Source organism: Lucilia cuprina, chromosome 4 (assembly GCF_022045245.1).
Source record: "Lucilia cuprina isolate Lc7/37 chromosome 4, ASM2204524v1, whole genome shotgun sequence".
Taxonomy (NCBI): Eukaryota; Metazoa; Arthropoda; class Insecta; order Diptera; family Calliphoridae; genus Lucilia; species Lucilia cuprina.
The window spans coordinates 75,580,695-75,597,872 of NC_060952.1; the positions used below are offsets into that span (position 1 = coordinate 75,580,695).

Genomic DNA, 17,178 nt, shown 5'->3' on the forward strand with positions numbered 1-17,178 from the left:
TAGACTAGACTAGACTAGACTAGACTAGACTAGACTAGACTAGACTAGACTATAGACTAGACTAGACTATAGACTACACTATAGACTAGACTAAACTATAGACTAGACTATAGAGTACACTATAGTCTAGACTATAGACTAGACTATAGACTACGCTATAGACTACACTATAGACTAGACTATAGACTAGACTATAGACTAGACTATAGACTACACTATAGACTAGACTATAGACTGGACTATTGACTCGACTATAGACTAGACTATAGACTAGAATAGACCTTACTTTAGTCTTTAGAATAGGCTTTAAACTAGACTATAAAATAGACTAGGTTATAGACTATAAGCTACACTATAGACTAAAATGTACCGAAATTCTGAACCATGTCTGCTCTCATTAAAAACGAATAAATATTTTAAATAAGAAAATTTTGATGAACTTTTCCGATTTGTTATAAATAAATTTTGAAAACTGATATAACATTCCAATTAGTAGAACAGTGCAAAAAATATTTAACTAAAAAGTGCTTTCATACTAATAAAGTAATAAAAAAATTGTAAATTAAAATTGTTAAAAAGAAAAAAAAAAAAAAAAAACAAAAACTTACCCTCACTTTGCTCTTCAGCCGATAATTTTCTTTCAATCGGACTCGATTTGCCCGAAGCACTTGAACCGCCAGTTTTATCATCTGTCGAACTGGTCGATACATTATCCTTGGCACTTTTATCGGGTACCAACAGCTGTTGGCCGGGGTAAATAAATGAACTATTTAAACGATTTAAATGTGTCAATTCTGAGGGGGTTGTATCAAAACGTGCTGCCACCGATGTCAAGGTATCACGATTTCCCACCGTGTAATTAACGGTGGGTATGGTTGGTAGTGATGATTTTTTACGTTCATCTAAAACAAAAACAATAACAATTTAACTTGTGGGAAAGCAACAAAAGAAAAAAAATCAAACAAAAAAATAAAAAGAAAAACTTATGGTTTTTGTATTTGTTTACTTATTTCAAAAGTGGTTATAACAGTTTGTTCAAATATAACATAATCTTCAAGTTCATCAATATAATGATGATGATGATGACTATAACTGCTACAGCTGTCAAATTCTTGCCCTTGTTGTTGCAAGTTATCGGCATTTATATAAACTACAACAAACTCATTAGCATGGAATTTGTGATCCTGATCAAATGCTAGATTTTCACTATTATTACTCATAGAACGTCGATAAATTTTTATTATTTCCATTGTTTGGCATTTTATTTCTCAAAACACGTTACAACAAATCTTATCAACTTATTTGTATCGGCACACTCAACTGTCTAATTAAAAGTTAACACTGAATATGTAGTTTTATTTATAAATACAAAAAAAGCTTAGCCGGTCAATTTAATAGTAATAATAAACACTCTACTCTCTCAATCACATTCAAAATGTAAACAATTGTAAACGAATATTTTAAATTTTACAATAATTAGACGTCAAATAAAAACAAACTACAACTGACTACTGAAATTTTTGTTTTTGCTGTGGTTGCGGAAAAAAAAGTAACAAATGTAAACAAATTTAAAAAAAAAAACAGAACTCATAAATGAAATAAGAGAAACAGAGAGGGAGAGCAAATGAAAGTTTTGTTTAAAACAGTGTTGCCACAAAACCGTTAGATAAAAAAATTGAATCTTTAAAAACACGGTAGGGTTTCGACTATTGACTATTTCACTCAATAAAAATCTATAATTAGACTTTCTAAAAGAAAAGAGTCGACTTTGCAAATAGAAATAAGCTTGGAAAAAAGTCAAATAATAGAAATCTGAATTTTTTGCTATAGACGGACATAACTATTTCTAAAAAAACCGAAAATAGATATGTAGATGTGTCTAGAGAACCTGGATAAAGCGACCTACACACGAGCACACTTTACGCACGTTTACACGATTGGTATACAACAAACCATCACCCGTTGAGAGAAGGATAACAATTTTGACAGTCTTATGATTCAAAAAACAAACAAGTCGCATTATATCAGGGATGTATTTTTATGTTATAACATTCAAAAAAGTGAACCAGCTGTTTCCATCTTACTTTGTTATTATTTTATATCAATCGCGCAAACACAAAAAATACAAATCATACGATTTTCATCCTCTTTTTTGTTATACTGATAGAAATTCAGTTTGCTTTTTCGTACGTAAAGTGTGATCGCGTGATGTGCCCTTAAAGCTTTACACGATCACACAAGTTATATGATCTGTCAAAATTTTGTCTAGAAGAGTACGAATGGGTTCGTCTAAACAAAATATGTAATGAAACCACCAAAACATTGAGAGAGATTACAGATGAAAATTTTGACAGTCGTATGGCTCTCTTCATGTTTTGAAATGATTAAAAAAACAAGCAGGTTGCATTAGATCAGGGATGTATTTTTATGTTAACACATACAAAAAAGTGAAACAGCTGTTTCCATCTTACTTTCTTATTGTTTTATTCTCTTTTTTGTTAAACAGATAGAAATTTAATTTACTTTTTCATTAGACTTTGTGTGAAGTTCCCTTAAACGGCGCTAAGTAACTTAAAAGTCGTATATCTCGGAAACTGGTACAATTAGAGTCCACAAGGTTTTGCGCGGACAACTTTGACATCCATAAGATTATTTTTAAACAAAATGGGCGAAATCAAACTCTTTTTGAATAAATGAGGAGAAAATTAAGTTGTTTCTGCTAAACTGTTGTTTCTCAAAATCGAAGAAGTAGAGGAAACTAAACAAATATATCAAAGCAGTTGATTTATTCACTCAGGCTTGAAATGGATTCGATAAACTTTATCAATTTATAATGTCTTAAATGATCCTTGTTACAAATATTTAAATATCTAAACAAAACTATATAGAACTAGATCAGCAAAAATATTCTAAAAGAATCAATAATAATAAAATAATTCTAAATATATTTTATAAATCTAACTATTGGCAACCCTGTGCTTTAACTCTAACTGATAATAAAAAAAACGACGAATTTGCAAAACATTGTTTTATGGGATTCTCATATTTCTGTAGTTAATTTTTGCTCAGTTCATTTGACTCGATCTTTTATGTTTTCCATCTGCATTTCATTTTAATGCAAAACGTACAGAAGTGCAAATTGTAAAAACTATTAAAATTATTTCTGAAACGATCTGTAAATTTTTACTATTTCAAGGAATAACTTAAAAAGCGTTACTTTTCATGCACGATCACGCAAAAAAAAATATTTTATATATATTTAAATTTTAAAACATACAAATGTTAGCGTTCCATTTAAAAAGTACTCTTCTAGTATTTTACGTGTGGGATTTATGATATCATCTGTATGAACATGTGGACAAATTCAATTTCGAAATGTTTAAATTTCGTGCCTTTCAACTACAAAACAGAGTTGTTTAAAAAACATAAAGATTTATGACAAAAAAATAAGGAATTTATGACAATTTCTAAGCCAATATTACAAGTTGTTTTTTAACACTTATTTCCAGTTTTGGATTTAGTACAGATCAAACTTTAGAAAAGTATACTTTGTAATAACTAAAACTCTTTTAGAAAATTTTTACAAAGCACACAAATAGTGCAAAGTTTAAATTAAATTTAAAATATAAACTTTTTATCAATTTAAAGTGACACACTATCTTATTTGACGTTTTAAATCAAATTAAAATTGATTTAAAAAAAAGTTAAAAGATAAGATAATTATTATTCACTAGTATTTGTTACACAGTGTTTAACAAGTGTTGTCAAACAATACAATTAAAAAAAGCTGTAAAATATATAAAAAAGAAAAGCTCAAAAAAATGTTTCTACATTTTTTCTTAATAAACCTAATAATGTCGTCATGTCTTACAATGTTGGCAGTAAAATATTTAACAACATCATTATCTTACAAATTTTGTCTTGCAACATTGTCAGTAATGCTTTTTCTGACAATGTTGCAAAAGAAAAATTGTAAGTTAAGTTGTTGCACATTTTACTGACAACGTTGTAAGATCTGACAATCGTGTATCACAGTTTTAAGCTGGAGGTCCACATCACGCGTTCTACGCTTTCTACCATTCTATGCGTCTGTCAAAAAAGTATAATCAATGTATTTATATACTGAAAGTTACAACCAAAAAAGCGTAGAATGCCTTGACGGTTAGAAAGCTTAAAGTATATCTACTTTCCCAGTGTGAACCAGGTCTTATAAAAGAGAAAGAAATATTATTCATGTCTTCCGCGGTATGGAGTTTTTCGTACTCGGAAACTTGCTTTGTTTTGTGTTTCTTCTCATTCGTACAACAACAAATCAATGCAATTATTAGTTGTAATAGTTTCAGAAACAAAAGTTTCTATTTGTAGATATTAGGCGAACTTTAAAAAAGAATTAAGAAAAAGCTTCCTAGTGTGGATCAGATCTAAGTAAACTTGTAAATTAAAAGACTCAAGTAGGGCTGTATGTTCGGATGTTCGATGCAGTCACCTGTCAAACCTAAAGGTGGAAGTATACAATACGCGTCGTACGCAGCAACGCGTTATACGCTTCTGTCAAAAAAGTTGAAATAGTGTATTTTCACATGTTAGACCTGGTTCACACTAGGAAACTTTTAATTTTTGTTTGTGAGAGAAAAAATGTCAACCATCTCTTTCTCTCACACAGAAAATCAAAAGTTTCTCAACAAAAATTTCCCAGTGTGGACCAGGTCATACAAACTGTAGTTTGTAACGCGTCTGCCGCGAAAAAGTTCAACAACTTTCAATTTTGAAGCGTCGGCAACTGATCGGGATTGTTAATTATTAAAAATTTTAACAAAAACTTAAAAATTTAGTTTTTTCTTTAATAGAAAAGTATTAAAAACCATTAAAAGAATAAACAAAATGACGCGTGATGTGTAACTTGCAGTTCAAAAAGAGTTGCCGCTTCAACGCGTGTTAGTACCTCCACCTTAACCTAAACTGATTTCATTAGTTCATTCATTCATTCTTCAAAAGTCGACTCATAGAACCATAAGTCGCAAGTAATTACAAAAAGAGAAAATTTTCATTAAATTTTAATTATTAATTAAATAACTTCATTTTTACTAGTGTATTATTAAAAATACAAATAACAACAACAAATAATTAAACGAAAATATCTCACTCAAAATTATTTGAACAATAATAAACAAAACTGTCAATTAAGATTGAGTGATTTTATTTATAAGCAACGCCTTAAGATATGCTTTAAAATATATATACAAAACGATTTCTGTTAATATCAACAAAAAGTAAACAACACAAATATTTAAGTAAACAAATAAGAAAAAACAGCTGGAATAGAAGATTAAAACAAAAACAAACAACAACAACTTATACTTACTTGATAATCTGTCAACACTTTCAAAGCGTCCTTCGACTTTGGAACGCAATGAATCCAAATCGAAAGGTGCCGCAAGGCCATGATCAACACTGCGCGATTTACTCCTGTAAAAACGAAAAAACAAATATGGGATTAGGAAAAATTGATTTAAATTAAATTATAGAGAAAAATTGAAATTGTTTTTTTATTATTTGTTGTAGCAGGGGATTTTTTATGTTTTTTTTTTTGTTTCATCATTATCATTTTACAAGTGGAAATAACCATAAATGGATAAAAAATAAAACTACAAAATTTTCTAAATTTAAAATTAAGTTATAATTGTTATGTTTTTGTTTTGTTTATTTGAAAACTAAATGCCGTTTAATCATTTTAATTAATTTTCATTTTTATTTTATTTAGAAAACATCCGTTTGATAAATAAAAATCGCAAAAAAAATACAGAAAACAAAAATTGAAAAACATGACAGGTGTGATAATAATTTGTTAATAAAATATGTCAATATCTGTTTAATAAATAAATATTTCTTTTTTTCATTTTACTACTTTCTGAACAGGGTTTTTAAAAAATATTTGCGTTTAACACAAATTTTTGTTTATAATTTTACACAAAATTTAACAATAGTTGTTAATTGTTAAATAATTTGTTGCTTTTATTTTCAATGCAAACTACATTCAGTCCTTAAAATAGTTTAAATTTAAGTTTTCATGAAATTTATTATTTTGCGTAAATGCGTAGAATTTCAAAACAAAAATGGTTTTGAAATCTGTAATTTGAAAACAATTTTGTAAACTTCATTTTATAGTCAAGCATTAAGTTTTAAGCAAATTATTAAAATTATAATCGAAAACACCATAATTCGATAATAATAGTCAATTTTGTCCTTTGAATCGTTTGTTGAAAGAATTATCTTTCTATGTTTATAACAGCAACTAGTTTCCTAACCCCTCCTCATTTTCCCCTACTTAAAAAAAGAAATGTAGTTTTTAAAAATTGCCTTAATACACTTCAGTTTTTTAAATTTATTTTTTTTTAATAACAAAAGCGGTCAATAGCAAAAAAATCTGTAAACAATTGAAAATTGCATTAATATTTATTTATATTAAATACAACACTTGAAGTCACCTAACGGCGCTTCAAATAAAAAGACTCTCTTCTTCAAGAAGTGTTATTGAAAAAGATATTTTAATTATTATCGATTAATGGAAAGAAACTCAATTTTAAAATAAATACTATATGAAGGTAAATAGTTTAAAAAAGAATACATAAATTTAATAAGAAATAACTATCGGATTGATGTTCTGACACACTGAAAAACTTTTGTAAAGTTAACATTCTATAGCTACTATATGGACTGCGCTTACATTACTTCTGTGTGACAATTCGAGGTCGATGATACCTTTTGCAGATCTGTGACAGCTAGATAAAGTTGCAGATCCATAACTAATCATAATAATTTGTTTTGAATTATTAGATTTGTGGGTTTAGCTTATAAGCTTAGGGTTGGCTTAAAGGAAAGTCATATAATAAGTTGAAAACTTTTAAACATTTAAGTAATAACTGTCAACCAGTAAAGATAAAGAGCTTTAATTGTCTCCACCTGGGTATAAACAGTTAAGGTTTAATAGTCTAGACCAGTTCCATACAGTTTGTACAACAACAAATCAATGCAATTGCAACGTACTTTCTAAAACAAAAGTCTCTAAGTGTAGACATTAAGGAAACTTCAAAAGAGAATTAAGAAAGAGTTTCTCAATAAAAGTTTCCCAGTGTGGACCAGGTCTAACCAAAATGTAATCTCACTTTGAGGTGTTCCGAAAGCACGCAGTTAATGTATACATTGCATAACTTTGAAGCCGCTTTTACACGAGCACAGAAATAATATAATCTTTTAAAATTTTTGTGTAGAAAAGTACGGATGGCAAATTTGACAGTCATATGGATTTCTTCATTTTTTTGAAATGATTTAAAAAACAAACAAGTCACATTAGATCAGGAATGTGAGTGAAACAGCTGTTTCCATCTAACTTTATTATTGTTTTATAACAACCTTTTAAACACCAAAAATATAAATTATACAAATTTCTGGAATTTTAGGTATTTCTATCTATTTATCATCTATCTATCTATCTATCTATCTATCTATCTATCTATCTATCTATCTATCTATCTATCTATCTATCTATCTATCTATCTATCTATCTATCTATCTATCTATCTATTTATCTATCTATCTATCTATCTATCTATCTATCTATCTATCTATCTATCTATCTATCTATCTATCTATCTATCTATCTATCTATCTATCTATCTATCTATATATATATCTATCTATCTATCTATCTATCTATCTATCTATCTATCTATCTATCTATCTATCTATCTATCTATCTATCTATCTATCTATCTATCTATCTATCTATCTATCTATCTATCTATCTATCTATCTATCTATCTATCTATCCATGTATTCTATCCATCGCACTCCACTCCCAACCGCAAGTGATATAAATATATATTTTATTTAATTCTATTAATTAACAAAAATCTACGATTGACATAAAAATAAACATTGCTGATTAAAAAGAGAACTTATTACAAAATATTCCATAATTTAAAATCAAAAGTTATTGGAAATTATTTAGCAGCAAAAGCAAAACTCAAAAACTAAACAAATATTTTTTTATTCTAAAGAATATATTAAAAAAAGAATCAATTTAATAAACACTTAATTTAAAACTTTATCACCACACTGTCGATAACAACAGCTTCTTACATTATCATCAATAACATCTTTAACGACATGAGATGTTATCGAAAGCGATAGATAATAAAGACTATTGTTGTCAAGTGTTGTATTTAAAGTGTAACGAATTAACCAAACGCCAAGTGAACAAGTTGAAGTGTTAACAAGATTTTCAAGGGGACATATCAAAAATACAAACTTACAATAATCATAGTTAAATATTATTTTCATTTCAATGTTTATTTTTTTTTTTGTTCATTTTCTTATATTGATTGACAAAGTTAATTTCCGCAAAATGTCTGTTACTGTTTCTGTTCTTCAGTAGAATTTTTTTCTATTTTTGCAGAAAATTTCATTTTGTGGTTGTTTTTCATTTAATACGTTTTTTTTTTGCATTTCTTTTTGTACATAAATGTGACAATTAAATTCTATTGATTTTTGTTTGTCGTTAATGAAATGTACTTTTAGTTCCTTTATTCAATTGATTGATATTGTTGCTTTAAATCATACGGAAATATTTACAATTTTTTATAGGCGATTTTTAATGAATAAATTATCAAGAGCTCTCAAGTTTGTTTTGAGAACTTTTATTTTAAGGAAGTAATAATCGTACAGTTTATTAAGGTTTTTCATTTACGACATCTGTTTTATTCCAGATTGACGTTAACATTTCTAGGTGATAGCATTTATCTAAATAACTACTTACCCTAAGTGCTAAAAGTTCCAATATTATATGGTTTTGAGCAAATTTTGAAATAGTGCAATAATCTACAGGAGATTTCATATCAATCTCATGCCAGTTCAAGGGTTAAATTGTATTCTTTATAGTAGCTTTATGCAATATATATAGATTGTAAGAGTAGATCTGGTGACAATGCTTTAAATGAGTGAGGTTTTAAACTTGACTAACTAAAGTAGAAAATCAAGACATTATGGAAAGGTTTCACATGCAAAAGTCTAAATAATTATTGAATGAAACTCTCAAACGTTTATCTTTACTTTTGAGTTTAACAAACCGCTAAATATTTATGGAGATAGTAGGACTAAATTCTTTAGAAAAATCTTTAAAAATCTAAAATGTTTATGTAGCAATTTTTTTTAAATGAATAGAACGTAAAAGCAATACCTAAATTCTTTACGCCCCCCCCCAAAAAAAACGTAAAACCCCAGAATTATAAATCAACTAGAGTTATGTCTGCATTAAATATAATTAAACTCGAGCAAAGTTTTGCGTGATCTAAATTTGAATTCTAATTATTTTGACTGAATAGAGAAATAAACAGTTTATGTCAATAACAGAAACCGTCGCTATTTAAGCTGCAGTTTAACACTAAAACTTGTCATCTCTAAAAAGAACGAAATTTAAACTGTAAATAATCTATTGTTTGCATTTTTATTAAAATTTATTTTTATTGCAGACTATGTAACTGCACTTAGAGATAAAAATCAATTGTTTAAATAAACAAAATATTAATCAACAAGTGTTTTAACATTGATATACTAAGTACAAATTATCTATGAACTACTGACATCAATTTTTGCGTTATAATGTTATAAAGGATTTGTTGCAACATTTACATTTAGAAATGTCAATAAACTCGTTGAAAATGAGATTAAAGAAGAAAAAGTAGATATTTGTCTCTTACAAAAAAATGTTACCGCTCTGTCGCCATTTTGATTTCTTTTAGCTGGTGCCAATCTTATAGACACGTTTATTTTCTAAATCCATTTTTATACATAACATGGAAATGAACTATTTGTTAGTTTTTCTAAACCTCATTTATTGCATTTTGCAATTTCTTAAAGTCAGAGTTCGGATAGAAGAAAATTGAATTTAAATTTGTGTTCAATATAAAGCCGGCTTCACACAAGAAATAACATCTGTCAAAATGCTGCGATGGTCTAAACTAAAATTTGATAGTCGTATGGCTCTCTTCATTTTTTTAAATGATTCTAAAAACAAGCAAGTCGCATTAGATCAGGGATGTATTTTTATAAATACAAAAATTATGTATTATACGACTTTTATTCTCTTTTTTGTTATACGTATGGAATTTCATTTTACTTTTCACTAGACTTTTCGCACGTAATGTGTGATCTTGTAAAGTGACTACAAGATAGACATTATTACAGAATCTTTTCTGGACTCTAGTATAGGCTCTTATCTAGACTTCAGTCAAAAATATTTTCTAGATTTTAGTCTAACATGTATTCTAGACTCTAGTCTTTTGACTAGACTTTTGTCTAGACTCTAGTATTGACTCTATTCTAGACTCTAGTATATGGTCTATTCCAGACTCTAGTCTAGATTCTGTTCTAGACTTTAGTCTTGACACTATTCTAGACTCTAGTCTAGGCTCTATTCTAGACTCTAGTCTAGGCTCTATTCTAGATTCTAGTCTAGGCTCTATTCTAGACTCTAATCTAGACTCTATTCTAGACTCTCTTCTAGACTCAATTCTAGACTCTAGTCTAGACTATATTCCAGATTCTATCCTAGACTCTAGTCTAGACTCTATTCTAGACTCTATTCTAGACTCTATTATATACTCTATTTAGGCACTATTCTAGACCCTAGTCTAGACTCTATTCTAAACTCTAGTCTAGAATCTAGTCTAGACTCTATTCTAGACTCTAGTCTAGACTCTATTCTAGACTCTAGTCTAGACTCTATTCTAGACTCTAGTCTAGACTCTATTCTAGACTCTATTCTAGACTCTAGTCTAGACTCTATTCTAGACTCTAGTCTAGACTCTAGTCTAGACTCTATTCTAGACTCTATTCTAGACTCTATTCTAGACTCTAGTCTAGACTCTATTCTAGACTCTAGTCTAGACTCTATTCTAAACTCTAGACTAGACTCAATTCTAGACTCTAGACTAGACTCTAGACTAGACTCTAGTCTAGAGTCTAGAATATTCTAAACTGTAGACTAGACTCTTTACTAAACTCTAGACTAGACTCTAGTCCATACTCTATTCCAGACTCTAATCTACACTCTAATCTAGACTCTATTCTAGACTCTAGTCTAGACTCTATTTTAGACTCTAGTCTATAGTCTAGACTCTAGTTTAGATTCTAGTCTAGATTATATTCTAGACTATATTCTAGATTGTAGTCTAGACTATATTCTAGAATCAATTCAAGACTCAAGTCTAGACACTAGGCCCTACTCTATTCTAGACTTTAGTCTTAACTCATTTCTAGACTTTAGCCTAGACTCTATTCTAGACATTATTCTTGACTCTTTTCTAGACTCTATTCTAGAATTTATTCTAGACTTTAGTCTTGTCTCTATTCTAGACTCTAGTCTAGTCTCTATTTTAGAATTTAGTCACTATTTTAGACTCTAGCCCAGTCTCTATTCTAGACTTTAGTCTAATCTTATTCTAGACTCTAGTCTTGTCTACTCAAATCTGTATTCTCGACTGTAGTCTACCCTTTATTCAAGCCTCTATTATAAGCTCTATTCTAGACTCTAGTTTAAGCTCTATCCTATCTTTTGAAAGATCGAATAGATAAATACATGTGATGCAGTTCCCAACTGGTGAACTGTTATAAAAATAGAAATCTCAACACTTTCTCGAACCCTGTCCCTTAGATTTCAATCATTGCTGTCATTTTGTGATGCTACTTCCGTTATCTTTAGTGGTGACACAAAAATGCATTTAATGTTGACAATTGTGTTAAAAGAAAATGTGTTTTTTCTTCTCTACTGTTAAGTTAAATTTGCATAATTGAATCAACTAACAATGATTGGATGGTGTGTTTTATTTTTTTTCCAACAAATGTTTCTTTTAAACTCAAAGTTTTAAGCTTTAGCAATATAAATAAAATAGTTTCACAAAAAAAAAACAAAAAACAATAAAAAGAAAACTTTCCTTTTTATTATTAAAGTAAAATATAACAAGAAAAATTAAATAAAAAGTAATTCAATTGAAATTTTTTAATTAAAAAAACTGGAATACAACACTGGAAATTTATATTTAATTAATTGGCAACTCTCTAGTTTAACGATAACTCTTTTTTTAACAGGGTGTTTAATAAAAACATTAATACCAAAGAATTAATAAACCAGTTTTTTTTGTTAAAACCTGCTGTTGTTGTATTGTTTTTGTTACATTTTATTATATTTATGGTTATTTCCTCTTGTAAACCTTGATATTTATGTTATTTTTTTATGAAAAAAGTATATATTTGTATATAAACACAAAAATAATTGGCAACATGCTTTAGTTTATATTATTTAATATTAATTATATTTTGTTTACAAAAACATTCAAGTGTTTTTCGTGCTCAAACATGCAAAAACGTGTGTAATTTTTATATTTACATATTTACAATAATAAAATTAAATATACATATATATTTACAATATAACAAACTTTATTTTTTTTGATTTTATAGAAATATGTATTTAGTATTTAAATTTGTACTTACCTGCGTACTGGTATTGATAAATTATCAAAACTGCGTGACATAAACGATGCATCTTGACTAGCCCTACGTGACCTATATTGATAATGGTGGCATAAAATAAAAAATAAACAAAATAAAAATAATAAAATCATAATGAAATAATAATAATGAAAAAAGGACCCAAATAAATACTAAACAATAATGTTAAGCATAAGTTTAAAACAATTTTTAAATTTTGAAAAATATTTAACATTTCCAAGGATTCAAAATGTCAAAAACTTATTTAAGCTTTTCATTACTATATAGTGTTTATAAATTTTGTGAAAATAATGCTTTTATCGAAATGTAGAAAACAAATTTTAGGTAATTTTGACTTAATCCTAAATAGGAGTCTTTTAAATGTTTAATTAACGACAATATTTCGAGTGTTTTATGTAGACGATAGAGCATTAATAAAAATCCTTTGTAATAACTATTGATTTCTTTTGGAAAAACCTCCAAAAGAACGATTATTTAAAGATCATCACAGTGAATTTATTATATTGAAAACTGATTTTTAGAAGATAATACTATGGCGGTCAATTTAAATTGTAATCATTCCTCTCTATAACCTAACCTAACATTTTCTATTAATATTTATTTTATTAATATAAATTTACATTAAACACTTTAAAGCACTTACTTAAATTGATAATAACTAGATAATAATGCTATAAGTATAACATTAACAATTATAATTGTGAAATTAATCAATAACGATCGTTTAAATTAGTTAATGAATGTATTAATACAAATTTCCTCCACTTATTAAGTGACAGCTGCGAAGCAATAGCTCGCAGATAATCTTTTAACTGTCATTGACATTTAAACGAAAGTTTTTTTTTCATTAGAAATTTGTATTGGCAATTAAAAATGTCAAATGTTGAAATCTTTTTTGCTTTATGGCAAACGTGTGTTAAGACGCCTTTGCACGATCATACCAGTAATATGAACTGTCAAAATTTTGTGTAAAAGGAACATTTGGGATCGTCTAAGTCACTGGGAAACTTTTGATTTTTTATATGTGAGAGAAAGAGATGGTTGATATTTCTTTATCTTCCTCTCAAACACTAATATCAAATGTTCCCCTGTGTGAACCGGCTTCCTTGAAAGAAAATAATGAAATTTTACAGTCTCATCGCTCGATTCATTTCATAAAAGACCTGGTTCACACTAGGGAACTTTTTTGGGAAACTTTTGATTTTTGTGTGTGAGAGAAAGAGAAATAAATATCAACCATCTCTGTCTCTCACACACAAAATCGAAAGTTTCTCAACAAAAGTTTTCTAGTGTGAACCAGGTGAAATGAATCAAAAAACAAACAACTCACATTAGATCAGGGATGTATTTTTATATAATGACATACAAAAAAATGAAACAGCTGTTTCTTTCTTACTTTGTTACACAAAAATCAAAAGTTTACCAAAAAAAAAAAAAAACGTTTCCTAGTGTGAACCTGGTCTTATTATTCTCATTCGTACAACAACAAATCAATGCAAAATTTTCTCAACGAAAGTTTCCTAGTGTGGACCAGGTCAAACTTGTTTTGAATTAGGGATTAATTTTCATTTAATCCCCAATCCTTCACCCCTTAAACAAACATAACCAACTCAACAAAAAAATCATTAACTAAGTAATTCCGAAAAACAAAAACAATAATCATTCATTTAATGATTTTGAATACAACTAAATAATAATATAATAAAAAAATAATGACGGGGCTGGTGACGTTCATATAAGGGTGTGTGTACGTGACCTACGTCATACAATGAATTACGAAAGGAAATTTTGTTAAATTAAGAAAACAAATAAAAATGCTATTGCTATAGAAAATAAAAATCAAAACAAACATATGGACAAATTTATTCATATATATTTATGTATATATTTTTCTACAATAGCAATAGTATTTTACTTATAGGAACTTATTATTGTAGACAAGTGTGTTAAAATTCTGACACACTTATTCTTTCTATTTAAATTTGATAAAAAAATAAAATCTTTTGTTTTATGATAGAAATGAATGAAAATTAACAGCTTACCAGAAGTGTGTTGAAGCAACAAAATTTTGCATGTTTAGTTAAGAGTTTTTCAATTATTTTGCAAAAAAAATCTAAATTTTATGTTAATAAAAGTTATAGTTTTTAGATGTTAAAACTTAAGTTAATATTTGCACATTATTAATTTAATCGTCAAACAAGTGTTTTTTATTTAATTTCTTTTACATTTTTTCTCTCAGTGTATATATTTTTTTCAAACGCTATAAATAATCAACCATTTTTTTTAGCATGGCATCGCTGTCAACTTTTTGTCACTGTTAATCATTATCATTATGAATTAATTTTAGTTTTTGTTGCAAGTCATATAATTAATTATAAGTTATTGTTTATTTTGCACTGTTTTGTTGGTAATTTTAACCATAAATGTAAATATATATATATTTTTTTTTAAAAACCAGCTGTACAAAAAAAAACTATAATATTTTGTATTCTAAACAGTAGTCACGGGTTATTTCGTCAAGTGTGTTTGTTTTTTTTAAGAAAAATTAATTTATACTCTTTGGTATATTATCGCCATAATCACGTGAATTGCAAAAAAAATATATAAAATGTATTTTGTATATAGTGTGTTAAATAGTTAAAGGTACAAGCGCTATTTATGTAGCACTTTAACCTGGATACATATATTTCATTTTAAATGGTTTACCAAAGTCTTTCGAATTTATGAGATGATAACACTTGACTGTAATAAATTGTGTGTGGCAACACCCTGTTAACAATCACAGTGAAATGATATCCAGCATTTTAAGAATCAATTAAAAAAATTGTTTGGAAAATTTCTTTTTTGATCTACACAAGATAACGGAAAGAAAAAAGTGATGAACAAATTGTCCTTTACAGTATGACAGGATGGCTAACCACTAACCAAAATTGGCTACGCTGATCAAAATTGGTTTCCCTTACACATTAAAAGGCTTATCACACTTTAAATGCGTAAAGTCTAATGATTCATATTTTTTATGTTTACACGATTGTTATAAAACAATAACAAAGTAAAATGGAAACAGCTGTTTAACTTTTTTCTATGCATTTACATAAAATACATCCCTGGTTTATTGTATGCCTTTTGAGTATGTGCTTTTGAGTCATTTGACGTCGGCAATTATGAGGAAAAATAGTATTTTTCAATGTGGAAGAAATATAGAGGTAGATATACTTGGAGGAAGATATTAGAAACATCGGCCTTTTAAAAAACGGTTGGGGATTCCCACTCCCAATCTTTAGATGATAATATAGTGATGTGTCTAATACCAACAAGAAGAAAGTAGAGCGAATGGTGGAAACACGGTGGAGAAAGTTGAAGAAGATAATGCAAATCATATTGGGGTAATTTCAGAACACCACAAAGGTTATTTTGGATTCTTTTTCAACCTCTTAGGCAAAAAGAATCAAGGCTATAGAGGATCATATTGGGTCAATCTCATTACACTCCAAAGGTTATATTGGATTCATTTTCAGTCTCTAAGGCAATCATCAGATCTCCAGAGCACCTATGAAGGGAAAAAGAATTTAGGCGTCTGCAATCAGAATATGCAGAACACTCCAAAGGTTATATTCGATTCTCTTTCAACCTCTTAGGCAAAAAGAATCAAAGCTATAGAGGATCATATTGGGTCAATCTCATTACACTCCAGAGGTTATATTGGATTCCTTTTTAGTCTCTAAGGCAATCATCAGATCTCCACAGCACCTATGAAAAGAAAGAGTTTTTAGGCGTCTGCAATCAGAATATCGCAAGTATTTAAGCGAAATGTAAAAGAGGTGAGTTATCGTCTGCAAAAATACGAGAAGTATTGAAATTAGATCAATCCTGGGACACTTTGAAGATTATAACGAGGCAAATGAAACCTAATCTTGAGGCAAATGAAACATAATCTATAGTACAATGAGAAAAAAACTGGTAACAAAAGAGCTTCAAGTAAAGACATAACTATATTCAAGGAGTCTCCACTCCGGACTCCGGGCTCCGGAGCAAGTATGAAGAGAAAGAACCGCCTCTGCAGTTAGAAAATCGTTAATTATTATGAGAATTGTGAAAGAGGTTAGTCGTCGTTCACCAAGAGTAAAAGTTGATGCTCCAAAAGATCATATTGGATTAATCCCAGGATTATAACGGATTCTATGAGGCAAATAGAACCTAATCTCTACAACAATGAGAAAAAACAGGTAAGAATAGAGCTTTAAGTCAAGACATAGCTATATTCAAGGAGCCTTCGCTCAAAATCTTAAAAATGAGTTAGTCTGTTTCAGCTCTTTGGTTCCGGTAAGGTGCTGCGCTCCGAAGGTTACATTGGATTTTTTTCAACCTCAGGTCTAACTATTGGATTTACCGAAAATTTTCTCCGTTTTGGAATAGTTTAATTTTTAATTCACAACTGCACCTTAAATTATTACACCCACTGTTAAAACTAATAGTAGTAGTATTGTTATGCTTAGTCTGCAATGAAGACAAAAGCTGTAGCAGTCGTCTACAAGTATTTTAGATAAATTAAAGATAATGTCATGAATGTTTAATTTAAATATACAATTTATATATTTGTAGTTGTTGTTG

The 17,178-nt window shown here is 28.4% G+C and overlaps 1 protein-coding gene across 4 annotated transcripts in view; it reads right to left on the reverse strand.

Moving 5' to 3' along the window:
* The window catches only part of LOC111677910 (TLD domain-containing protein 2), a 105,370-nt gene that overhangs the window by 64,213 nt on the left and 23,979 nt on the right, over positions 1–17,178 (reverse strand). For 2 of the 4 annotated variants that reach the window (XM_046949408.1, XM_046949412.1), the window contains exons 3-5: positions 12,550–12,621; positions 5,363–5,466; positions 609–902 (exon numbers count right to left, since the gene is read on the reverse strand). In XM_046949408.1, coding sequence (XP_046805364.1) covers positions 609–902; positions 5,363–5,466; positions 12,550–12,621 — 470 coding nt within the window. Of the gene's footprint in view, positions 1–608; positions 903–1,006; positions 1,026–5,362; positions 5,467–12,549; positions 12,622–17,178 lie in introns of those variants that run through there. The other 2 variants (XM_046949409.1, XM_046949410.1) reach the window with 2 other exon arrangements.